The 25287-nt window shown below is 32.9% G+C and overlaps 4 protein-coding genes across 5 annotated transcripts; 2 read left to right on the top strand and 2 right to left on the bottom strand.

Moving 5' to 3' along the window:
- The first annotated feature begins 7579 nt into the window (after nucleotides 1-7579).
- LOC100796731 (KH domain-containing protein At1g09660-like) lies at nucleotides 7580-9251 on the top strand. 2 transcript variants are annotated; one of them, XM_006591814.4, is made up of 5 exons: nucleotides 7580-7925; nucleotides 8002-8222; nucleotides 8312-8428; nucleotides 8504-8647; nucleotides 8753-9251. In XM_006591814.4, exons 1-5 carry the CDS (start codon nucleotides 7742-7744, stop codon nucleotides 8909-8911), a joined length of 825 nt encoding a protein of 274 aa, XP_006591877.1. In that variant the 5' UTR covers nucleotides 7580-7741; the 3' UTR covers nucleotides 8912-9251. The 2 variants fall into 2 exon arrangements, with proteins under 2 accessions (XP_006591877.1, NP_001239952.1); NM_001253023.2 differs by having other exon boundaries at nucleotides 7644-7925; nucleotides 8309-8428.
- Nucleotides 9252-15778: 6527 nt separating this feature from the next.
- EF1BGAMMA2 (elongation factor 1-gamma-like) lies at nucleotides 15779-17971 on the bottom strand. The gene is made up of 7 exons (NM_001316878.2): nucleotides 17796-17971; nucleotides 17569-17718; nucleotides 17427-17487; nucleotides 17295-17347; nucleotides 17114-17215; nucleotides 16524-17025; nucleotides 15779-16441 (listed from the first exon to the last, which is right to left on the bottom strand). Exons 1-7 carry the CDS (start codon nucleotides 17802-17804, stop codon nucleotides 16062-16064), a joined length of 1257 nt encoding a protein of 418 aa, NP_001303807.1. The 5' UTR covers nucleotides 17805-17971; the 3' UTR covers nucleotides 15779-16061.
- Nucleotides 17972-19136: 1165 nt separating this feature from the next.
- LOC100797258 (ras-related protein RABA2a-like) lies at nucleotides 19137-20484 on the top strand. The gene is given in 2 exon segments (NM_001253101.2): nucleotides 19137-19400; nucleotides 19974-20484. Coding segments are annotated over 2 exon segments (654 nt in total). The 5' UTR covers nucleotides 19137-19235; the 3' UTR covers nucleotides 20463-20484.
- A 2356-nt stretch (nucleotides 20485-22840) lies between these two features.
- Nucleotides 22841-25043, bottom strand: RAB7P (ras-related protein RABD1-like). Its single transcript, NM_001252945.2, has 8 exons — nucleotides 24981-25043; nucleotides 24831-24903; nucleotides 24709-24756; nucleotides 24590-24637; nucleotides 24276-24347; nucleotides 24038-24193; nucleotides 23543-23646; nucleotides 22841-23121 (listed from the first exon to the last, which is right to left on the bottom strand). The coding sequence occupies exons 1-8, from the start codon at nucleotides 24992-24994 to the stop codon at nucleotides 23031-23033; spliced, it is 606 nt and encodes a 201-aa protein (NP_001239874.1). The 5' UTR covers nucleotides 24995-25043; the 3' UTR covers nucleotides 22841-23030.
- Nucleotides 25044-25287: the final 244 nt, after the last annotated feature.

Genomic DNA, 25287 nt, shown 5'->3' with positions numbered 1-25287 from the left:
TTTGGAAAAACTAATCACACTTTTCAAGTAAAAGACATGCATCATTAGACACATAGTATAACAAAAATTGACTAAGGGCATTATAGTTATTGGGCTTGACAAGCATGCAATCATTGGGCATGTAGTGTATGAGTGCTAAGTCATAATTATTCAATCTATACTTATTGGTTTTGGCCAACATTTTTCTATATGGTTTTCTATTACAAATTTATGTCTTTATTTGGATATTTGTGCTTTTGCGACTTATTGATTAATGTTTATTTTATTTTACAAATGAATCATGGTGTTTACGCAAGGCTTCACTTACCTTGCAACTACTTTTAGCCGTTTTAATTAGGCCACCAAATATTAATGAAAATATGTCATTTTATGAGTGACTCCATTCCTATTGCTACTACCTCCTTTTATAGGATATACTTAAAAAAAAAGGTTAGTGGAATCTAGTCTCATTCCATTTCCACTGCCACTACCTCCTACTAAATGATATACTTCAACAAGCCAATGACCATGAAATCCATTCCTACTCAAAGACAACAGTAATAATTCGGGGTTTTCTAGGTATTGTATTTTAAGCTAGTTCATGATGTAAATGCACATATACAATATGTATAATTTTTTGGAATTATGTACACTAAAGTAAGTTGTTGCAAGTACACACATTAAGTGTTGGTTTGTTTATCCTTTAACTTAAATCTTGACTTCATACAAAGGTTAAATGCAGATATTAGATGCATTTTTTGGGACTATGTACACTATTAGTTGTTGTAAGTGTCCTCATTATATTTATTTATATGTTAATTTAAGTCTTTACTTCATATAGAGGTTAAATGCACATGTTAGGTACATTTTTTTTCTTTAAATTGTGTACACTAATGAAATTAAGTTGTTGCGGGTGCATTCACTACTACACACATATACAATAAAAACTTTATTATTTTTACTATTATCTATAAAATTTTGTGTGCAAATTTATTTTAAAATAGAGAAATAAAATGTATATTAAAAAATACATATTAAATTAAAATATTAAAAATTTACAATTAATTGAATCTATTCATATTTTACTCATTGTGTCTTTGTTTAACAATTAAATCAATAAAGTTAACATTTAATATAAAATTAATGTAATTTAATTTCTCTGTTTAATGTATAGATAGGTAGACAAATTATGATTTCATGCATGCTATACAAATATTTTTGCCATTAAGCGATCCAAGTGGATTATACAATACGTGTAATGTGTTATTGTTGGGATGCCCATGCATCCACAAAATTTTTATTCCTACAACTTTTTATTTATTTATAAATTCTCATAATTTATTTATTTATTCCTAGGTTTTTCCTAGATAAATTAAGAAAGTGAGTATATAACACATAATAAATACAAAACAATGGAAAGAAAATTGATATCCCATTCCTTTTTTTTTTCTTGCTGAAAATTAGCTTTCGAAAATCACTGTCTAAAAAAAAGATACTTTTGAAAAAAAAAATACAAATGAAAAGCATATTAATATAAATGGGTTTTTTTTTTCCACCAATACATTCTCCCCCCCCCCCCCCAAATATTTTCCTAATATACACCCGTTTGTATATTATTATCCAATATACACCCCTTTTTCTCACTTTTGAGAAGTCGAGACTGGCCACTCTGGCTTTCGTACTGACACACTTTTTTTTTTAATTTTATTGTATTTCTAAATTTATGTTTTAATTTAAATTATTAAAATAATACAAATATTATATTATATAAAAATATTTTTAATTGATTTAAAATAATTTTTATTTGTTTAAGAAAATGATGTTATTAAGTATAATTATTTTTCTTATATTATTTAATTTATACAAGACTAAATTGATAATAGACTTTGATTGATAATATTTAATTTATATAAGACTTTTGAAGAAATTAAAACTCTCAAATAACAATTGAAAATAATAAAATGAATTTAAAACATAATAAACATAACAAAATAAAATGAAGATAACATAATATAATAACAATAACAATTTCAACATCAAAATGACAAAATTAATCTTAGTTTCAAAGTTGTTGTACAACAGACATGTCTTCTTGCAATAGTTGAATTATTAGTTTGTTAAAAGTAGCTAAAATTTTTATTGGACAAAAATGCTTCCAATAGTTGAATTCTATTAGCACCTTTAACACGTCTTCATTGGTTATCAACACTATTATTTACTCGATTAATTTTTCTGAATATTTTGTATGTCCTAATTGTGGAAATAACAATTGTCTGACCAATTGTAATTCATGAATTCCATAAGGGGAACCCCTATAGGCTCAACTTGCTTGATGACCTCCTTGAGTTTTTCGATGCTACATCCCGAAAGAAATTGAAATCTTATTGGGTTTGTTCGAGTGAAGGAATAACCCAAAAAAATCGCCTATGTTTCACTTGCCGTCGTAATACAACATTGCATAATGAGTAGGAGCGATAGTGGATCGAAGTAAGTTGAGTATACCATTGGGTGTTCAGTATACCAAATTTTTCCCCCAATATATATATATATATATATATATATATATATATATATATATATATATATATATATATAATTACCAAAATATACAACTCCTCCCATTATTTACCCCAATATACAATTTTACTATTCACAATATAAATTCGGGTTGGGGGGACGCGAAATTACACTGTGATTTTTGAAAAAAATTGTAATTTTATATTGAGAATTCGGGTCCCCAAAACTGAATTCTCAACATGGTTTTTCTTTTTTTTTTTTAATTTTCTTAGAGATATATATAGATAAAGGAAAATGATAAAATTGGAGAAAATTATAATATAATTTTTAGTTACGATGCATGTATTTTTTAGCTAAATTTATGTGTCGTTGACGGTTTTGTTTTGTTATGAACGTTAATTAAAAAATGAGAAAATTAGTTAGTAGTATTAAAAAAAATTAAAAAATACAATGAATAAATAATTGATACATCTTTCTTATATAATAGACATAAAATTTAAAAGTGCGATAAGTGAGATGATAGACGAGAATAACGAAACATACTAAAAGAATACAATTGCAACGCAAATATGACGAAACTAATGATAATCTGAAAGATGTTGTGGAGGAGACATGTCTTCTTCCATTTCGGTTACTGGTTTGTTAAAAATAGCTAACATTTCTATTGGGCAGAATCATGTCCAATAGTTGGATTGTACTAACATCTTTAGCACGTCTTCATCATTTTTCAATTTTGTTATTTCATATTTGATTAAATTTTTTGAATACTTAGCATGACCTGGTTGTCAAAAGAACAATTGTCTGATCACCTGTGATTCGTGAATTTCATAAGGGGGAACCCCATAGGTGCAACTTGCTTGATTAAATCTTTGAGTTTGTCCATGCTACATCCCAAAGGAATGTCAAATCTTATCGAATTTGTTCTAGTGAAGGAGTAACCCAAAAACCCATATTGGCGTGGCATGTTCCACTCCCCGTTGTAATACAAAATTGCATCATAAGTAGGAGTGATAATGGATTGAAGCAGGTTGAGTATATCATCTGGGGTTCTATTCTATTGATTGATACATAATAATTCTATAGGGCCAACACACGAATATTGCTCATTGCACATTAACATTGTGTAAACATCATCATCATTTTTCAATTGTAGAGATTGAAAAAAAAATATTGTTGACCTGCATCTATGAATGACTGTCGGGGATAGATTTCATCCACTAATTGATCGTTGGTTAGCTGAAGGGTGTTGTGCATTCTACTATTGAGTGTCTCAAAAGAACAGTCATTAGGAACTCACATTGGTGTTGGTGTATGACTTTGAAAATAAACACCAGTTTGGTTGTGAGTGATTGATCTATTTGAAAAAATGAAGGCTAATCTCGAGTTAGCAATGGTCTGACTGTTAGTTTCTCCTAAGAATGTCATAGTATTAAGATTGAATTTGGTTTATGAAGGTATGTTGTGTGAAATTATGCGATTGTATTGAGGGTGTTTGGTGTTATTTATAGTTGTATGAGCATCTTGCCCCGTTGATGTGTATTGGAATCTCATAAGGTTAGAATTGTGTTCCTGCTAAAGGCTTCTCTGGAATTCAATGTTGATTTTTTCTGGTAATTGATGCAGTAGCATCCATTATAATTTTTCAAAGTAAAAAAATAGATTTTGAGTTGTCCATTTAATGTCAATTTTGTTGGTGAGACATTTAATTTTTTAGAGACATGTACAAATTGCAGAGTGTTGTCAATTTGAACTGTAATTTTTTCCTTGTAACTGATGCATCAGATGTCCATTATAATTTTCAGAGTGAAAAAAAAGATTCTGAGTTGTCCATTTCATGTCAGTTTTGCTGGTGAGACATTTAATTTTTTTGACACGTGTGCAAATTACAGAGTATTGTCAAGTTGGATTGTGATTTTTCCCTGATAACTGATGCAACAAATGTCCATTATAATTTTCAGAGTGAAAAAAGAGATTTTGAGTTGTCCATTTTATGTCAATTTTACTGGTGAGACATTTAATTTTTTAAACAGTCTAGTGTAAATTGCAAAGTGTTGTGAACTTTGACAATTATGTTACCATGCCACCTACTACAGTAGAAGTGGGTAAACTGAAAATTGTTAACATAAATTTAAATAAACAATTTATTTTATTACGTAAAGTGATCATTGAACACGGACATAAGACACTACATGAAAACCTATAGCAGAAACAACTAAGACATGAATCATCTCCAGATTACCAATCCCGTTTGAATATTGTTTCGTGGGATGGAGACATGTTACTTCCTTCAAGCCTGGAAGAGGAGTCAGTATCACTACCATGGATTTTGACCCAATAACTCTCGTATTCATCTTATAGGTCCTCAAGGTTGGAGGTTGAGTCATGTTGGTTGCTTGGTGGGTTATTATTGTCACAGATTATGGAAAATAACTCCATAAATGGTAGTGGTTGGTTGTTGTAAAAAGTGTTGAACATTTGTCGAACATCAGCATCATCTCGCAGAATAAAAGATGTGTACATATAACGTTGTCCTGACTCAAATATGGGGTACCGAAAGTGGAGATGTTGGATATGTTGTTGTGGTTCAATGTTTAGTTTTTGGTGAACAAGTTCAAACAATTGTGTAAAGGTTATGACCTTGTTGACCATGAAAGTTTTTGTGTTGTTACTAATGAAGGTGGTGCCTTCATTAGTGTTGCAGATTTGGCCGTTGTACGATTTCATCACAATATTTTATGTCACCCTCACAACAACCACAAACAAAAACATCCAACCAAAATGAACATCCCATCGCTAACGAAGATCTCATTATATGATTTCATGAGGAAAACATGAATGATTTTAGTGAGGATAAGGATCAACAGTTCTGTGATCACATCAATCACCAAAGTGATGACGAGGGTGTTGCCGGACCAACGTTACCTCTATTGCAATATCACCAACCTAGGTGTCTAGTGGACCTGAACCTTGACCACCTAGCACACTATATTGATCGACACCATTTCATTCAGCAACAAGATAATGTACAACCACCAACCAGTGCACTCGAGGTTGGCATGACCTTCGATGAAAAAGCACAATGTATTCGAGTAGTAAAAAAATGCAACATCAGATATCATTTTAATTGCACAACAATATATTTTGACCAGAGAAGGTTAAACTTCGTGTTTAAATCACATGAAAATGGTTGTACGTGTAGCTTAAGCGCATGCAAGTCAAAGAGGCATAAAAAATGAATTATCAAGAGAGTATCAGAGGTCATCACACTTGTCTCGCATCAATGCTTAATAGGCACCCCTCGATTATAAGTGCCTACAATAACCCAACTAACTTATGGGTTTAGGGCACATCCCATTTCTTCTGCCTGCGTCACATTGCACAAAATTTTCTTCGCGGTAACTCAATTTGCAAACATTTGAAGAAACCACTCATGCTGACTAGTGAGAATCTATTTTATTTCTTTGTTAAACTTCTTTACTTTGAATCAAATTTCATAACGTAATAGATTGATTGAATATTTACAGGTTATGCATACACGGAGAAAATGCACGGGTGACATCTTAGGAATATCTGTGCGAATAAGCAAGTGCAGCTGAATGGCTTGATCAGTTATCCAATTTTTTTTTTGGTACAATGCTTTGATGAGGGGAAAACGTTGGAGACATATGACTACAAATTTGTCTGAGTCGATTAATTCCATGTTAAAAAACCACAAGACATTTATCGGTGTCATCGTTGGTTGGTTGAGTAGACATCTCCGAGACAATGAATAACGGTCAACAAGAATCAAATACACACCTTGTAAACGAATTCGACAGACACAACCACACATTTATTGTAACAGAGACCCAATCCCCACTTCATGAATTAATGTGAAAAGAATATGAAGGAGATCAGTGGGGTCTTGATCCAAGAGAAAGAGGGCTACAAAGGGTGGTCCGATTTTAACTCGCATTACTACTGAGATTGACGAAGAAGAAAATAAACTGAAAAGTAAAAAAAAATGTGGAATTTACTGACAATAGAACCATAACAGAAACGGTTGTCCCAACATACCTTCATCTTCAGTCTTTCCTTAGACAAATGTGATTGTTTAAGTATTTTATTTATAATGTAATATAATGTTCTTCTATAAATAAATTGTTAAACAAAAAGTATTATCATTAAAAAGAAAATCTAATGACATAAACAAATAAATTATATTTAGTAAAATAATAATATTAAAAGTTTTAATTTTTTTATTAAAGCAAAAATATTATTAGACAAAATTCAGATTTAAAAAAATAAAATGTTAACCTAAAAATAGTCTTGTATAAATTAAATAATATAAGAAAAATAATTATACTTAATAACATCATTTTCTTAAACAAATAAAAATTATTTTAATAAAAAATTATTTTTAAAATCAATTAAATTTCTTTTATATAATATAATATTTTTATTATTTTAATAATTTAAATTAAAACATAAATTTAAAAATAAAATAAAAATTAAATTAAAAAAGGAGCGTCGTATTTTAGGTAATAACATACAAACCTGTGTATATTAGGAAAGTATGGGAGAGAAAAAGTGTATTGATGAAAAAAAAAACCTTAATAAATGTTAAGGGGTGTAAATAACAATTTCCTTCCATCAATAGGTCCATCCACTTTTTGTATAAGCATCGTGACAAAAAAGCTTTTAAAGTGAGGTTAAACCTCAAAAAATGCAATCAGTAATAGAGTAATAGGTTACACTCAAACTTTATTTTTTAGGAAGGTCAAACTTAGGTTGTGTTTGATTTCAGATAAGATGAAATAAATAGAAGATAATTTTTGTACTTTTCATATGAAAGTCATACATTTTACACTCTAATTTGATTAAAAAAAATTATTTTATTTTGATCTTCTAAACCAAAAAGACCTTAGGCATGTATAGGAGAAAACAAGTATTGTATAAAGTTTTAAAATATTTTGTATTGAATTATAGCATAATAGGATTAGGAGTGGTGTGAGAAATTAAGAAGTAGGGAGGCACGTGTTGTTTAGGGAAGGGTGAAAAAGAGAAAGGAATAGGAATGCGGTGAAAGATAGAATTTGCCAATTGTATGAAGAGAAGAGTGAGACGCAGTGAATATATATAGAAAGAGAGAGGCTGGTGGGTGTGGTGTGGCTGGCTGTAGTAGTGCTTTGCTGTCCGAGAGTAAAGAGTAAGCCTCTTTCTCACTCTCTAATCTATTTGTGAACTAGGTTTTGGTTGCAGAGACATGGGAGAAAGGATTCCGTGTGGGAGTGGCATGTATTTCCCCTTCCCTCCTCCGCCATCTCCCATTCGCCCTTCTTCTTCTTCTTCAGATCGCGATAGGTATTTGGCCGAACTACTCGCTGAGAGGCAAAAGTTGGTACCCTTTCTCCAAGTTCTTCCACAATCTACCAAACTCCTAACCCAAGGTATGCTCCTCCACCTGATTGCTTAATTGCTTTAGGGTTACATCATCATCATCATCATAATCTCTTTAATTAACAGAAATCAGACGCATGTCCGTTGGTGGCGGCGGCGGCGGCGGCGGCTTTAATCATGAGCCTGCAGCAGACACTCCTCCTCCATATTTTAGGCCTATGGATCTCGAGGGATGGGCAATTGAGGTGCAGCAGGACAAACCAAATCCCCAAAGGATGATGGCTTGGCCTGCTCCTGTAGTCAAGAGAGTTATCAGGCTTGATGTCCCTGTAGACAAATTTCCAAATGTATGTATGTCAATACCGCTTCAAAATTGTCTTTTTTCAACTCTAATCTCATGTAATAATAGCTTTTACACTCCTTCAAATCTCAGCAGTATAATTTTGTTGGCCGAATTCTCGGACCTCGTGGGAACTCCTTGAAAAGAGTCGAAGCCATGACTGAATGTAGGGTTTACATTCGGGGCTGTGGCTCTGTCAAGGATTCTATTAAGGTATGCTTACTTGCTATCTAACTATACCCCACCCCACCTTTACAACTTTTTTTCTCAACTGCTTCTTCTTTATAGGAAGAAAAGCTTAAAGAGAAACCCGGATATGAGCACCTTAAAGAACCATTGCATGTGTTGGTGGAGGCAGAGTTTCCAGAGGATATAATCAATGCTCGCTTGGATCATGCAGTGGCAATACTAGAGAATCTTTTGAAGCCTGTGGTATATGTTGTTATAGTGTGTGTGTGTGTGTGTGTGTGTTATTGCATAATAAATAAATTGTGCCATGGGCTATCATGCTAATCTTCGTTAACCTGCCACTGCCAGGATGAATCCCTTGATCACTATAAGAAGCAGCAATTGAGGGAACTGGCTATGCTCAATGGTACTTTGAGGGAGGAAAGTCCAAGCATGAGCCCAAGTATGAGTCCAAGCATGTCACCTTTTAACAGCACTGGAATGAAACGAGCCAAGACAGGAAGATGACCCTGAAATGATAGCAAACATGATCTCTTAGACTTTTCACACCCTTGGGCTCAATCTCCACAGGATGACACATGGTTTACGCTTGACGCCTATTCTTTTGGCCACTAGAACCTGACTGTCGCTTTGCTTAGTTATAGTATTAACTATTTTGCAGGTGCTACTTGGTTATGGTAGCGTACTCCTAGTTCAATACCTTTTTTCCTTTCTTCTTTTTTATTTATTATTTTGCATTTATCAAATTATTAAATTATATACATGCATATGCATGGTATTGACTCAAACTAAATAAGCAGCAAATGGAGAGTCTTTCATTATTGTGATATGAATATTTTTGGCATCACTGTTCAATGATCCTCGATTCAATTTGTAATTTTAACAATGGTTAATTAAGTTTTTAGTCTCTAATTTTTTTTTAAATTTGATTTTTAGTTTCTAAACTTTTGCTTAACTAGGTTCCTCAACTTTTTTCATTAAGATTTTTAATCCTAAACTTTTGTTTTGATTGGTCAATGTTTTTCAATAAGGTTTTTAGTTTTTGAAATCTTATTAAATAAAATAAAATAATATAATGAATTCAAACTTTTGTTAAGAGACTAAAAAGTTATTAGAAATTAAAAATCATAATTATTAGAAACTAAAAATTGAATTTAGAAAAAGTTTAGAAATTAAAAACTTAGTTAATCCTTTTAATTATTTACTGGAATTTGAATGTGAACTATGAAAGTCACACTGCTAATAGCCCAAAGTATTGTGTTTAGATTTAATTTTTATAAATCAAGTTATAGTTTTCAATTGAAAAAAATATTAGAATGGTGGTAATGATTTTATAGTTGATTATGTGTGATTATTTTTTTAAAAGGCATTATACGGATAGCTGTTTTAGAGGATGGAAATTCTATTCATCCTGTTTTCTTTACTAATGTTGCAGGAGAGCACTTTGTTAGTCATTACCAGAAGGATAAATTAAAGTACTATTTCGAACGAGTTGCGTGGTTACAAATGCGTTGAAAATTTGCATTTTCAATTTCTTTGACAAGTAATTTGATTTTTATTGATAGAAATATAACAGTTGGCTGAAATAAATTGTAGCATCTGCATTACTGCTGCTGCTCATTATGCAGGAGGACGAGTCTAGAAAGTACTAGATAATTTGGGTGCCTAGTATTGCGGAATTAAAGACACTAGATTATACTAATTTACGAACAGAAACCATGAGTACGAGCCTCTTTTACCTACCAAATATATAGATAAATCACTAGTAAATTAGATTGACAACACAGTGAGATAGAGAGCTAAGCTCGTGCCATGTTTTTTGCCTCTACACCACATAGAAGCCCGGAGTTAGCTTTATTTGTACGCTCAGTTGTACACAGCATATAAATTTCTTCTCAACTTATGGAATAAAGTCTCCGGGCCAAATGTATAATAATGGGAAAATTGCGAATGTAACATAACAAAAAAAGGTTCAACCTAAGACAGCTAAATTTATATCTAGCATTTTGTACATTTGTTGAAGGTTGTGACCTATTACGTAAATCCCCATTATCATCACGTCATTTACAACAAGTACTCGAGTACTATCGAAAAAAATTGACTTTTATAAAGCCACAGGCATATATAAATTGTTAAAATCAATCAGTTAGTTTTGTAATAAAATACTCTATAGTTATACTCTTTGCTAGTGCCAAAATTTACGTAAGGACTTCAAGTATAAAAGAAATGGTCAAATGCCCCTTGCTTTATTTCATATTCAAGGATGAAAACGAACTTGGCCGTCTTATGGATGCATTGAACATCTTTCCACAAGAAAAATATAACTGCCGACAATATTACTACAATAAAAAAAAGCCTAGATGATTTTTGAAAGCAAATGTCCTCGAAATATAACAAGCCATTCATTCATGTACATCATATATTACCTAAAACATGTCAAGACTACAAAATCATACATATCAACAAATTTCAGGTGTATCATACTCTTGATGACACCATCCAATCACTGCAAAATAGCCTTCTCTTTTTCTACTTTGTAGATAAACAAATATCCATGAAAAGAAAAATAAATGAATAGCATTACAAACAATAAATTGATTCTTGTCTCCAAAAAAGTCTTAACCTCAGTCCAACGTCGTATCCGTCTTGGGCAAGCAGCAAAAATTTTAAAAGGCAAATGCTAACAAGGGCTACAAGGACACTTATTAAGGATCTAAAATTGAAAGTACTGTAATATTGTGTGCATTTTATCATATATTTTCGATTTTTTAATTTTAACAAGTGTCCTTGCACTTGTTAGCATAACCCATTTCAAAATAATAAAACTCGCAGAAACCTACAATCAAAAGATTCAAGGGTATTATGACATAATTACCATAAATGTGTGCTTATAAAAATAGACCACTCCCCTTCAAAATATAAAACCTAAAAAAATTCAGGTGACACAGTCTGTGACCCCACCGAATGGGGTGTGGAGAGGGTAGATGTACGAAACATTACCCATACAAGTGGGATAGGTTATTTCCAATATTTGAACCTAAAAAGAGGTCACAAGTAAAGAACCTTACCGTTGTGCCAGGATTCACCCTATAACCCTAATAGTAATAATTGAACAACAAATGACGAGAAAGACATCATCACAAGATTATTTCTGAACAACCAATTATATCCCATTAGTCACTTCCAATTCTTACATCAATAAAAAAAACGGAGGAAATTACTCTTTCAGTCCCTTATGTTAATGTCTTTATTCAATTTGGTCCCTTTTGTTCTTTTACCAAATCCATCCTAATGTTTACAAGTGTTAACATTTGCCAAAACATATGTCCATTAACTCCTTAATTAGACTGATTATGTTGCTTGGTTGTGAATGTTAAGAAGCTTGGCCTAATGGTTGGATAGAGGCACACAGCAGCATCCAAGTCCTCAAGGCCATGAAGGCACCAGAAAGCAAGCCTATTTAGCACCACTGCCAATACCAATGTGTATGGGGCCACCTAGAACATCTACACACACTGTCCCAGCTTTAGAGTGTTGGTTGTGCTGGTGGCTTGAAATGGTGCTTGTGTGTGAAGAGGTGTGAGCTGTATGTGTCTATCTGAGAGGATCAACACCTTGAATCTGTGAACCTAAGAGGATAAATCAAGGCAGTGCCTATGTATGTGAGACTAGGTGAGGTAGAGACAAAAAATGCTCAAAAGGTCACATAGAAAAGGAGAATGTAATAGAAAGACAATCTGGTAGTCAGGTATAAACACACATCACCAGCCAAATAATCAGTCCAATTAGGAGTTAACAGATACGTGTGCATATTAGTAACAGCGTTGGATGAAGAGTGATATTTTGGCATATGTTGTTAATGTTTGTAAACATAAAGAACTCACTTCGTACCCCATTGCCCAGAGGCTCTTCGCTATGCGAAGGTATGGGGGAGGAATGTTGTACGCAGCCTTACCCTTGCATATGCAAAGAGGCTGTTTCCGGATTCGAACCCATGACCAACAAGTCACCAAGGCACAACATAAAGAACTGATTTGAATAAAAGAGCACAAGGGGCCATTAGGATCCAATTGCAAGGTATAAGATTCTAGTGTTGGGTTTATAGGGCTTTGGGCTCTCCAACCACAACAACTAGCTTTTGTGGTGTGACTCTCCCAAGATTCTTATCAATTGGTATTAGAGACTTCCACCATGGCTCTCAGATGCAAATGAGCAGTGTGGGAGGTGATGTTGGCATTGCAGTGTTTGCCTGCGACTAGTCAAAGGAGGCTAGTGCATAGCCAGTCAGCATAGGCACTGGGACTGCAAAGCATGGTGGCACATTAGGATGCATTTTCAAGGTATGGGACTTGAGTCCTTCATTGGAAGTATGGGATTTTAGTGTGGGGTTTACAAGGCTTTAGGCTCTCCAACTACACAGCTAGCTTTTTTGGTGTGGCTCTCCCAAGGTTCTCATCAAGGGTAAAATTGAATAAAGAATTTAACATAAGGGGCCAAAGAGTAATTTCGCCTTTTTTTTTTTGCAAAAAGATTACTATATTTCACAAATAAGGATGTTTAAATTAATTGAAGTATAAATCTAAATCTTCATAACCAATTTTGTTAATGATTATGTTAGGGGCAATTGATAAGGAGTCAATATGTAAAATGACTAATAGGAAATCATAGTAGAGATAAAAAGGTAGTATTAAATGTTATACGTTCCAATAAAAAAAAAAAAAACTACTTTTAGATGTTCAAATATTATACTTTAGGACAATGGTTAGCAAAACCATTTTTCTAATATTCCTCAGAATTACTAAGAATAGAAGGATATTAAATATTAAAAAGATGTTTCAAGACTATAGAACAAAAGGACAAAACTAAGTAGAATACCTTAATTGCTTTTGATATTGTTCTTAAATCAAAAATAAAGTTTCACCTAAGTAACTTGCATATTAGAGGACGGTAGAAACTATAATTTTGATTAGAATACAACATGAAAAGCATCTAAGGTATTGCAGCTAAATTTTGTTCATAACATTGCAGCTAAGTTTTGTTCATAACAAAAAGGCAAAACGTAGGTACATTACCTCACATTCTTTTAATACTGTTCTCCAATCAAAATTTTGGCTCCGTAACTCACATAATAAAGGTTGCCAATTACCAAAGTGAAACTCGAATTTTGATTGGAGTATAACACCAAAAGCCCACAAGGGATTACACCTAAAGTTTAAATTCTTTATTGAAAGGTAGTATATGGACAGCAGCAGCAGGAGCATTAAAAAACTCGGCATGTAAATAGGAAGGTTGACAGATTTCAATAAGTGATCAAAGGAAGATGGAATAGGAAGGAACCTTGAAGATGTTGAATTCCAAAGGTGAGTCTCAGTCCCTTAGGCCAAGCTCAAGCTCTAACTCATCATCCTCTTCAAATAATTTCAAAAGACGAGCATATTGCTCCTCCCTTTTCTTCTTCCGCCACAGCTTAAAAAGTACAAAGGAGAACAAAGAAAAGAACACAAGCACAATTAATACAATGATAACTATAGCACTAGTGCTTCTTCCGGCATGAGGTTCTGTCTTTGTAGCATCTTTTGAAGCAGGTGATGAGTCGTCGGAAAAACCTAGAAAGGAAATTAAAATTGGATGAGACACGCTTTGAAACCACTTTCAACCTAAGCGGGGAAATATTATACAACGTTTATTTGGGTGCAGTCATGTTTATCGCAAAAAATAAAATGCAAATTTAGGGTTTCCTAGAGCATAGATTGAATCGCAAAAAAAAAAAGGTTAGGTTGAGGAGAGAACGAACCAAGAATGAAGTGCAAAGAGAAGAAAACAACGAGGATGATACTAAGCGATCCGCTTCTTGTAATTGAATTCATCTCTGTGCGATGCGATGCAAAACCTCTTCTCTTCTCTGAATGACAATAATGTTGAATGGACCTTTCCCTTCTTCCCCTTCTTCATTTCATACATTATTACATTCTCTTTTGAATTCGTCGCTTTCCAATTTTTTTTTTAATGTTTAAAATAAATACATTTCAGGTACAGGTCAATTTATTCTTTGATCAATATTGACCTTAAAAGTTTAGTTAAATACTTAAATAACTCCATCAAAAGTTTTTTTTCTCATTATTTCTTTCTTTTCTGAATTTAACTAAATATTTTTATTTAATAACACACCATATGATAAGTTTGTTTAAAAATTATTCTAATTTTTTAAATATTTAATAACACACCATATGATAAGTTTGTTAAAAATTATTCTAATTTTTAAAATGGTTTTTAATTTATTAACACTTAAATAAATAAATAGAAATCACACTTCCAACTCAACAATTAAACTCTCTTTGTTTTCGCTTTGTATTTTTTAATTCATATATTTGTATTTTGTGTAATAATATAAATTGAGAGTTACAATAAAAAACATCATCATGTCGTACTCGAAGTCGAAAAGAAGAGGAATATAATTATAGATATAAGAACTTTATTGGTATTGTGATGAATTCTCAAAATTCAACTAACTAAATTTTTATCCAGAAAAAAATACTCGAAATTTAGCGTAAAAGGGTCATTTATTTACCATTGATAGGATCGTACTTTTCACAAGGCAAAATGAAGTATAGTTAGCCTTATCATTAACTGAAAGATCACAATTTATTTAAAAATTCACTTTTTATTTAAAAATTTTCACTCATTGTATTATCATTTTTTGTTTTTTAAATAATGCTTAACGCCAGCGCTTTCAAACATGCCCTCTCAAACATTAAGAATGTGTTTAGTTTATTTTTTAAAATATTAGAATTCTGAAAACATGTTAAATTTAATTTTTTATTTTCTGTTTTTAGATAATAAAAATATTAAAAATTTATGATATATTATTTATTTTTTTATATTTGCTTAAAATTATATTCTTATCATCGTATTTTTATTTTACCCAAAATAAAATTTATGTTTTAACTGAAAATACTAAAAATAAAATTTTATTGTTTTCATTTTCTGATTGTTTCCTGTCTCTTATTTTCATTGAAAATATTTTTAAAAATCCAATTAAACATATTTTCATCCCCATTTTCTGTTTTCACTAAAAATAGAAACAGAAAACAATCAAACCAAATACCCCTAAAGTACCCCACCCACCCAAGACTGAAGCCCCGTGACATAATATTCGTAGGAATTTATTAAAATAAACAATCAATTATATCTTAAAGCATTTTTTTTTCTTAAATAGTCCCTCAAATAATAATCTCTTAAATATTAAAAAAATTATATTACATGTCCACCAAATATTTAAAAAATCCTTCAAAACAGTCCTCAAATATACTACCTCACAAGGACTAAAATGACACAATATTCAATATTTTTAAAACTATTTACATAATCTCATTATTTTGAAAATGCTACTTCAAATATATTTTTTTAATTTTTGATCCCCGCGAAACGCGTATCGTGAGGATATTGAAATTCATACACACATCCACAGATAAATAAATTTGTATACTGGTCTTGCTATAGTCATAAAAGATAATGTGTAACAAAATCAAGCATTAAGTTTCAGTGTTGAAGATCCCAACCAAAACAGCTATAACAGAAATAGGATAGAAACCAAAGACATAAGAAAAAGACACACGACAAAAATCAGCATTTTGACTAGGGACTAAAATTTTGTTTCTCACTTGAAGCACTTAGCATCCAAAAGAGGTTCTCCCTCAAATGGTTCATAATCCTCGATCATCTGATTGACGCGCTCTTTCTGAGTTTCATCAGAGATATCAACCTTGGTCCAGTCATAGAGCTCCATATCATAGCATTCATCAATCACAAATTGTGGAATCTCTTGGCCGCGGAAGAGCCACAACCCCTTCACCTTAAATGGTGCCTGTGATCCAATCACCAGCATCTTTCCAAACGCATACTTGCGAGCCAGGTCCATCCTCTGAAGAAATCCACCAACCTTGTTTAATGTAACAAAGGAAACTGAGTTCTCATCATTGTATTTGTAATCACAGAACCACAGAGAATATCCCTCTGGATCGTACATGTCCCAAAATCCTGCAAAATTAAAATTTAAAAGGAGGATTAAAATGACATGCATCTCATATCCATGCCATCATAATAGAATGAATAGCTATACCTTTGATTGCAACCTCCCGGAAGTTGGTCTTGGTGTTTGAGTAGAGTCTTTTCCACTCATCCAAGATCATCTTGCTTGGAGGAAGAAGATCAAGAGGATTCTTGGGCTTGGGCTTGGGTGCCTCCTCCTCTGGTTCTGCTACTTCTTTGGGCTCTGGTTTAGCCACTTTCTTTGGTTCATCCTTAGGCTTGGGCTTAGATTCCTTAGACTGGGAAGGCTTCTTTGCCGATGGAATAGGTGGAACAGCCTCAGTTTGCTTAACCTGACCTAGAATCTTTCTGAAGTTAGGCTGGTTGACCAAGGTCCAAAAGTATCGTTCAACGTGAGGGAACTCAGAGGTGAAGCTCTTAACTAAGAGCTGGCTGAATCCTAAATACAAGTTGCATGTTGTTATGATGTCAGCAAGGGTAACAGAATGGCCAACAAGGTAAGTATTGGAGGCAAGATGAGTGTTCAAGGCCTCAAATGCTCTCTTCAACGCAGAATTTGCACCCTCCTCAACCTTCATGCAGACGTATTATTTCAGAATTGGACATACATGATGCAACATATGGATACTCAAGACTAGAATGTACAAAGCAATAGCTTACTGGAGGAAGGTATGGGGCAAATCCAAGTCTTGGTAGGAGCAATTTCATGAGATTAGCATCGATCTCCAAGGATGAAAAATCAATCCACTGGTCAATGTGGGCCTGAAAAATCAAATCAAATCAAATCAAGTTGGGAGACAGAAACGATGCGTGGAAATGAGAATGGAAGAGTATAGTTTACATTATCAATGGCAGAAGATGAGAACAAAGCGTTGTCACCCTTTAGTCGAGCAACTGAAAAGAGAAAATCACAAAAATGAAGATAAAATTAAAAAAGGAAAAGCGTGAAATGGAAAGAAAGAAAGAAACATACCGTAACGAGCGATTGCATTGCTCTCAAAGACTGGACCATCGGGCGTTTCCAAAACAGGAACCTGAAAGGAGAAGCAGTAAATTTTGATTTTGATTGATTAAGAAGATGGGAACAAGCAAAGCATAGCCATATTACACAGTACCTTTCCAATAGGATTCATCTTGAGAAATTCAGGAGTTTTGTTAGAGACACCCATCTCGAAATTAGGGGCCAATTCCACTTGGACGCCACTGTACTCTGCCGCAATCAGAGTCTTGAAGGCATTCTTGTTTGTTTTGGTAGCATGCAGGATCTACACCAATTTCCATTCAGATTCATATAAAAATTTGTTATTTGCCGAAAAACAAAAAGAATAGAAAGGAAACTCACCAGAGCCATGTCTTGGACCAAACAAGTTAGTGGGTGGCTTGGTTTTGCTGCGACACGACCACGACGACGATGAAGAAGAAAGCGGCACAGAGGAAATGAATTAGGTATTTTATAACTCTGACGAAACCCTAAAAGGGCTGGACCCAACCTTTGTTTTCATAAGCCCAAATACAAACCATCAAACTCAGTATTTCAACCTGTTTTGGCATATACCTCTGGTTATTTGTTGCCACCTTCACCGCCCTTGGTTTTAGTAAAATTAATAATTAAAAAAAATAATGTTTTATTCTCTGCATAAATGTTTATTTTATATATAAATAAATATTTATCATTATATAAATGATATTATAATAGATAATTTTTTAACATATAAATTATATTTTAGATTAATAATAAATCATTTATATCTCATGTATTGTCATTTTTAATCATTAATATTTAAAAAAATGAATTTAACTAAAGAGATTGAGAATGACAGATAGAAAGAGATAAGAAATTTAATTAAATCATTTAGTTGATATTAAAATATTAGATGATATATATCATATTCATGTTTCTTATTATTGTAACAAGCATCTTGATTGTTTAACAAACCCTTAATTTATGGTGGTTGGTTTAACTAATAATATCCAATAGATATCTAATTGCATTAACTATTAAAAGTAAAATTTTATTATTTATAGTGATTATACCTGACTTGGATATAATTGTCTTTAATGAATTATATATGTAATTTCAATCAAAAAGATAACAAAGATAAAAAAATTATAATTATAAAATTGAAAATGTAAAATATGTGTGCTAAAAGAAATAACACAAACTGTACTAAAAGGATAATTAAATGTTGGTTAAAATATGTAAAATAAATGTAAAAAAATAAAATAACACCAATCATATTAAAAGGGTAATTAAATATAGACTAAAATATATTTTTTTATCTTTATAAATATTAAAATATTTGAAATAAATTGTTCATACGAACTTTTAAGTATGTTTTTAGTAGTACTGTAACATCTAAATATATGATATTTTGGGTTGAAACTAGATTTAAAAGATTCGATCCAATGTGTTCTGCAATCGAATTGTCTGAATTTAACCTCAAATAAAAAAATTACATATTTACATCTTATAAAAATAAAAAATATACTCAAAATTTCATATAAACAAATGTTGAAAATTTTAATATTTACATGAAAGGAAACATAATTTAACCCTGAATGCTAAATAGGGATGATAAAAGAAAGGAAAGTGAGTGGAAGGCAAGGGGCAATCCGGTAGAAAAGGGTTTTATTTCTTTTTCCTTTCAATTATTTTCTCTGTCTTGTCTTTGTTATTCAGTTCGGTTGTTGTGTTGTGTTGTGTGCTGCAACACATCCAGAAACACAATCGGTGTCGTGTTGGGTTGGGTTTTTTTGTTATTAAAAGAAAAGAAAAGGGGGGATGGCTCGGAGAGCAGAGGAAGAGTACGATTATCTGTTCAAGGTTGTACTGATCGGTGATTCTGGTGTTGGAAAATCCAATCTCCTGTCCCGATTCACTCGCAACGAGTTTTGCCTCGAATCCAAGTCCACCATTGGAGTCGAATTCGCTACTCGCACTCTTCAGGTCTTTCTTTTCTTCCAGATCTGATCAAGAGATGTCTGGAATTCTACTTTGATTTCCTACCCCTCGCTCGCATCATTGTGCTTACCTAGCTATTACCTTTGCTTGTCTTCACTCGCCATATTTTTATTTTTCAGATGTTGGTGTCTATTTTAATTTAATCGCATGCATTTATTTTTTATGATGGAAATGAAGTGGCTATGCCTATGCCTAATCATTTTTTTTTTAATCAGCAATTTATATATATATATAGAAGTGCACAATGGGTGCTCACCTCCCGAATACAAAGGATAGATGTCCAACTTAGCATCAGCAATGGTTACCGCATATTAATATACCATAACCAAAGTACTTTACATCAACCTTCTCAAAACAAAATTCCCACCCCACTAAACAACACAAAATCCAAAAAGCTATTGTATCCAATGGCATTACATGCATCAGTGCACAACAACAATAGCAATTACTTATCCTCTGCCTATGCCTAGTCATAAGTATGGTTCTGGTGGTATTTGTAAGCATACTGATATAATAATATATGTGTGTGTATATATATATATATATGCTTTGTGGCAGGTGGAGGGAAGAACTGTGAAAGCTCAAATATGGGATACTGCCGGACAGGAACGATACAGAGCAATTACGAGTGCCTACTACCGGGGTGCCCTTGGAGCTCTTCTTGTCTACGATGTCACTAAACCAACCACATTCGAAAATGTTAGCCGATGGCTCAAGGAGCTAAGGGATCACGCCGATGCTAACATTGTCATCATGTTGATCGGGAACAAGACTGATCTCAAGCATCTCAGAGCTGTTGCCACCGAGGATGCTCAGGGTTATGCCGAGAAGGAAGGCCTTTCTTTCATCGAGACTTCCGCTCTTGAAGCAACTAATGTTGAGAATGCTTTCCAGACTATTCTTGCAGAGATATACCGCATTATCAGTAAGAAATCACTCTCTTCCAATGACCCTGCTGCCAATATTATTAAAGAAGGCAAGACTATCACAGTTGGGGGGGCACCCGAACCCAACACAAACAAGCCTTCTTGCTGTACATCATCTTGAAACCATTGCTACTTGCTCAGTATCATTGTTTTGCCTGTTTTCTTTTCTTTACCATTCTTTTTTATTAACTTATCTGGATTTCTTATGCTTGTGCGTGCTGATTAATGAGTATTATCCCAGTTTTTAATTGATATTTTTTGGCTCCTGGCCTGCAGACCTGATATTCATGTTGTTTTTTGGTTTGGTTCACTTCACTACTAGATTACTCCTCACCTTGTCACAGTTGTTGTAGCTATCATCTATGTTGTCAAATCTAAATCATCTTCATCACTCTGTCATCTTCTACTTGGAGCTTCGACCACTGCCTGCGAACCGCAAAGTGTACAAAGCCACTGAAACATTTGAATCACCACTGAATTGGAGGCATTGATGTCATCTCCAAGTACTAAAACTGTTTTCAATATGATTCAAAAACATTTTTCAATATGATTCAAAAAAGCACTAAAACTGACTATTTTGTTTTCAATTTTGGACTTGTTTTTAAAAACATTTTTTAAAATTCAAGCAAACATTTTTAGCACTGTTTTTAACATATTTATTCATTTTCTATCTCTGTTACCCATGTCTCTAGTTACATTGATTACGATGCTACTACATCCCAAATCATGATTCCTTCAAGGTTATGAAGATATGTTCTCCTCTTCCTAATTTGGAATTTTTATTCAACTAATGTTATCATCCTCCCAACTTGTAGCTCATATATCTATATTTTCTATATTTGAATTTTTTTTACTGCATATTTTGTCTCCTATTTTCTGTTCACCGCTTTGGCTCTGAGGGATGCCAAAAAGGAACAATAGGATTCAAAAGGCGGCTGTGAACATGAAATTAGAATATAGTCATTTGGAGGTGTGTTTCGGTGAAGTTTCCTTCAATTTCAGGAAAAAGTGTCACAAGGAGTTGAGGACCGAATTGCAATTTTAAAATTTTCTGAATAAACATTAAATCAGTAATGTTATTACAATAGGTGAACACGTGAGGATCACGAATTGTCCTAGACCAGGAAAAGACCACTTTCGATGTTTGTATCTAACATCATGTCAATTTGGAGAATTTAACGTAGGAAGTTGTAATTGTATCGGTAGTGTGTTCGGAAGTTCAATAGAAATTATTGAATATCGATCTCCAAGTAACATTTGATTCCTTTTTATACCAGCAAATTATAAATGGTACTCGACTCTATCATTTTGAGGCTGAGTCCTGTGAATGGAAAACATGTTTTAAAAAATCTCAATAAAGATGGTTAATGAAGATTTCTGATTAGTGATTAATAAAATTGATTAATACTTAGTGATTATGCTATGGATAAAAAAAATAACAATGATTCCTTTTTTTTATAATAAATGACACGGTGACTAGTAGGTTGCTGGACTAAAAAAAAAAAAGGTTACTGGACTTGGTACGAATTAAGCAATGGAGTCAGCGTGAACCAACCCGAAATGAGTTGAATCAGCTTTAATATCAGACTTGGATGAACCATTACCTATTTAATAACTTGACGTGAACCACAATTTTGTAAAATGTGAAAAATAATTTTCACAGGTAGATTTAAAGATCTAATAATACGCACAGTTTATACCAATTCAACTAATGACCTAATATTCCAAATCGAATCAATGACCAGACCTAGTATAATAATACTCTGCACAAAGTCTTCGTATGAACTGTTAAATTCTACATCAAATTTTCCTCTGTCGATTTGTTTTTAATTTCTTAATATATTTAGGCTTCCAGCATGAACCAATAGAAAAGAAAATTTCATTTAAATTATAAGTTTGTAATTTTAGTTTTTACATTAAATTTTATACTACCCTAGAAAAAGCAGTTTTCCGAGAGAAACTTAGGGGGAGGAGGGTGACTAAATCATGCTTATTAATGATTAACATACAATGTAAAATACTATTAAATATTGACGATTTCTCTGGAAAGTATATATTTATAGCATACACGTGCTTGTTAAGATATGATAATGTGGAGTATATGTGGACTCAAATCGTTTAATTTTCTTCAGAGATTTGGAATGAATCCAGTGGCTAAACACGAGATCCAAATCCCTGTCGTCAGAAAAGTAACTCCACAGAATCTCCGCCGTTAATTTTATTTTTTCATACATTACAATATAAATCAGCTAAAAAACTTTAAGCCATTGGTTTATGAGTTTAGGAATCTACAATTACTTTTCCGACTGCAGGAATTGGCTACCTCCTTCTGTAACTGTAATGGATTAAAACAGTGATATTACGGCCACGAAGAATGTTACTAATGTGGCCAACAATTCCCCCCTATGTACAGTTGAAAGTTGTTGATGATGGACATTATGATATCCTTTTTGGTCTGAACATTCCTTTTCATAATGTCAGGCTAAAGCGCGCAGGTTTCTAATATAAGATGCATGTGAAAAATTGCATCCCTTTCATTTTAAACATGGGAAGCCATCAGGGGATTCAGAATAATATTATCCAAGGATTTAAATAGATGATAGGTGATATTTCAAGAGTTACTGAAACATCCATATCATAACAGAGTCTCCCTATTTTGATATAACAGAAAGTAGAACTAGAATAGAACCTAACCACAGCAGTTGCTCTTCTGTGGGATTGGTTGCCCCTTCATTTGAACACTTTCTGCCGACTTACCAGTAGTTGTTTGGCTTCCCATCCTGCACACAAGTTCAAAACATCTCTAAGTGACTTACTTGTCTTATGCATGAATCAAGTAATGGATTATAAAACTAACACTCCACAAAATAAATCTAAACTTCTTAAAGAATAAATATTGGCACATTATCTGTAAATCATCAAAATCTTAATTATGAAAATTTAGCTCAAGATGTATATTCTGTTTCTTTTTCTTTTTATCAAAAGCCATTATTCCTCAGATCATCCGATTGCAGACAATAACATTGTCATATAAAAAAGAAAAGAATATGGCACAAAATTGTCATGACCTACTGTTAGTATTTCAATTTTAAACAAGCTGAAAAACTCGATATAGAAAAAGAAAATTCATGACACTGATTAATATTTGTGATTAAATAATGATTCTAAATGAGAACAGGGGAAGCTAGAATTATTAGATACTTCTTCTTAATCTCTGCTGCCATGGTCAAGAAAGCCTGCTCCACATTGATTGAGTCTTTAGCACTTGTCTCAAGGAAAGGGATACCAAGCTCATCTGCAAATGCCTGTGATTCATGGTCATAGAGTATATGTTAGACGAACAAAGTGTGATTATCCAACTCTTTATTTTCCCTTTAACATGCATATTAACTGATATTTGAGGCACATGGTTCTTTAACAAAACAATTCTATATTATAAATAATATCACAACATTGAACAACTAACATTAAATGCAAATCTGACCAATCCAAAGTATTATTATACATAACATATGCAGCCAATAATGAAAATAGCAATTCATGAATTCAAAAGATCTTTAATTCTAATTTATTTAAGAGAAACTGAATTCCAAGTTATAGAAAATTCTATCAAGATAGTGCACATCTTCTGTAATGGCTCTTGATTTGGTGATAGAATGAAAGTGAAAAGAATTAAAGTTGGCTTTAGTAATTTACCTTGGCTGTTAGCGAGTCAACAACCTTGTTATCAACTAGATCGGATTTATTCCCCACAAGAAGCTTGCATACAGTGTCATTTGCATATCTATCAATCTCATTCAACCACTGCTTGACATTGTTAAAGCTTTCCATCTCAGTAACATCATAGACAATCTGTTGCAATGGAGAAATTTATTAGTTCCTGGCACTGGGCAAGTATGTGTATGCAGAAGATGATAGGATGAAGCTAACTTACAATAATTCCATGTGCTCCTCTATAGTAACTGCTTGTTATAGTCCTGAATCGCTCCTGTCCAGCTGTATCCCACTAAACAAAACACAACAAATGAATCCAAGCTTGGCATGCATGTGGCAATAATCATGAATATGATCAAGTGAAATGATGATTTCGCTTTGATTCTCATTACCCAACACCGACAGAGGTGAATGCAGAAATTAGGGTAAATTACACCAAACAAACTAAAAACACAATAATATAGATCGGGGGCATTATAAATGAAGTAGTCGGTAAAAGACATTGATTCGTGTCAGTGAAGTGTGAATACTCACAATCTGCAGCTTGACGGTTTTTCCTTCCAGCTCCACGGTTCTGATTTTCTGAAAATAAAATAAAAATGAGTGTTGGGCCATAAATAGAAATAGCAAAAGAGAAGAAGAGTGATAATTACGAAATCAACTCCAATGGTACTTATGTAGCTGTCGACGTAGGAGTCATCCTGAAACGAAACGAAGAAACAAAGGAAGTGAACAAAAAGAGAGATTAGGAGAAGCAAATAAAGTGATGACTCACAGCGAATCTGAGAAGCAAGCAGGATTTTCCAACGGAAGAGTCGCCGATTAGGAGAAGCTTGAACAGATAATCGCTGAAACAAAACCAAACCCCAAATTAAATTACTAACACTTCCTCGCACTCTCAATCAAGCTCAAACAAGACACTTACTATTCGTTACTCATTACAACTCTCTCAACTGCAATCAACTCTGCCCCTGCCCCGCCGCTCGAAGTGTTTTACCTCGCTTATTATTATTATTAATAAACAAAGCTTTTCTATCATCATTTGAGTATTTTTTATTTTATAATCAATTTTTTTTATCCCCAACGACTTTAGTTAAAATCCAATAGACAAGAGAATTTATAATTAATGATAGTATTTTTAAATGAGTAAATATATTTATCATAAAAAAATCATGACTTAAGCATGTTTTTTCATTTTCTGTTTATTATTTTTATTTTAAAAAAGTTAGAAT

Source organism: Glycine max, chromosome 12 (assembly GCF_000004515.6).
Source record: "Glycine max cultivar Williams 82 chromosome 12, Glycine_max_v4.0, whole genome shotgun sequence".
Classification (NCBI taxonomy): domain Eukaryota; kingdom Viridiplantae; phylum Streptophyta; class Magnoliopsida; order Fabales; family Fabaceae; genus Glycine; species Glycine max.
Note: the sequence above shows the minus strand (reverse complement) of the source record. Positions and strands in the feature narration are given on the sequence as shown.

Coding starts and splice junctions, on each gene's coding strand:
- RAB7P (NM_001252945.2), bottom strand. Junction 24,638..24,708: donor GTACCATTGGAGTTGATTTC/GTAATTATCACT, acceptor TTTTATTTTCAG/AAAATCAGAACCGTGGAGCT. Junction 23,122..23,542: donor GCAGCAGAGATTAAGAAGAA/GTATCTAATAAT, acceptor ACTTGTGTGCAG/GATGGGAAGCCAAACAACTA.
- LOC100796731 (NM_001253023.2), top strand. CDS start 7,742: ATGGGAGAAAGGATTCCGTGTGGGAGTGGCATGTATTTCCCCTTCCCT. Junction 7,926..8,001: donor TACCAAACTCCTAACCCAAG/GTATGCTCCTCC, acceptor TTTAATTAACAG/AAATCAGACGCATGTCCGTT. Junction 8,223..8,308: donor CTGTAGACAAATTTCCAAAT/GTATGTATGTCA, acceptor TTCAAATCTCAG/CAGTATAATTTTGTTGGCCG.
- EF1BGAMMA2 (NM_001316878.2), bottom strand. Junction 17,488..17,568: donor AGATGAATCCTATTGGAAAG/GTACTGTGTAAT, acceptor TTCTCCTTTCAG/GTTCCTGTTTTGGAAACGCC. Junction 17,026..17,113: donor TTGCCCCATACCTTCCTCCA/GTAAGCTATTGC, acceptor GTCTGCATGAAG/GTTGAGGAGGGTGCAAATTC.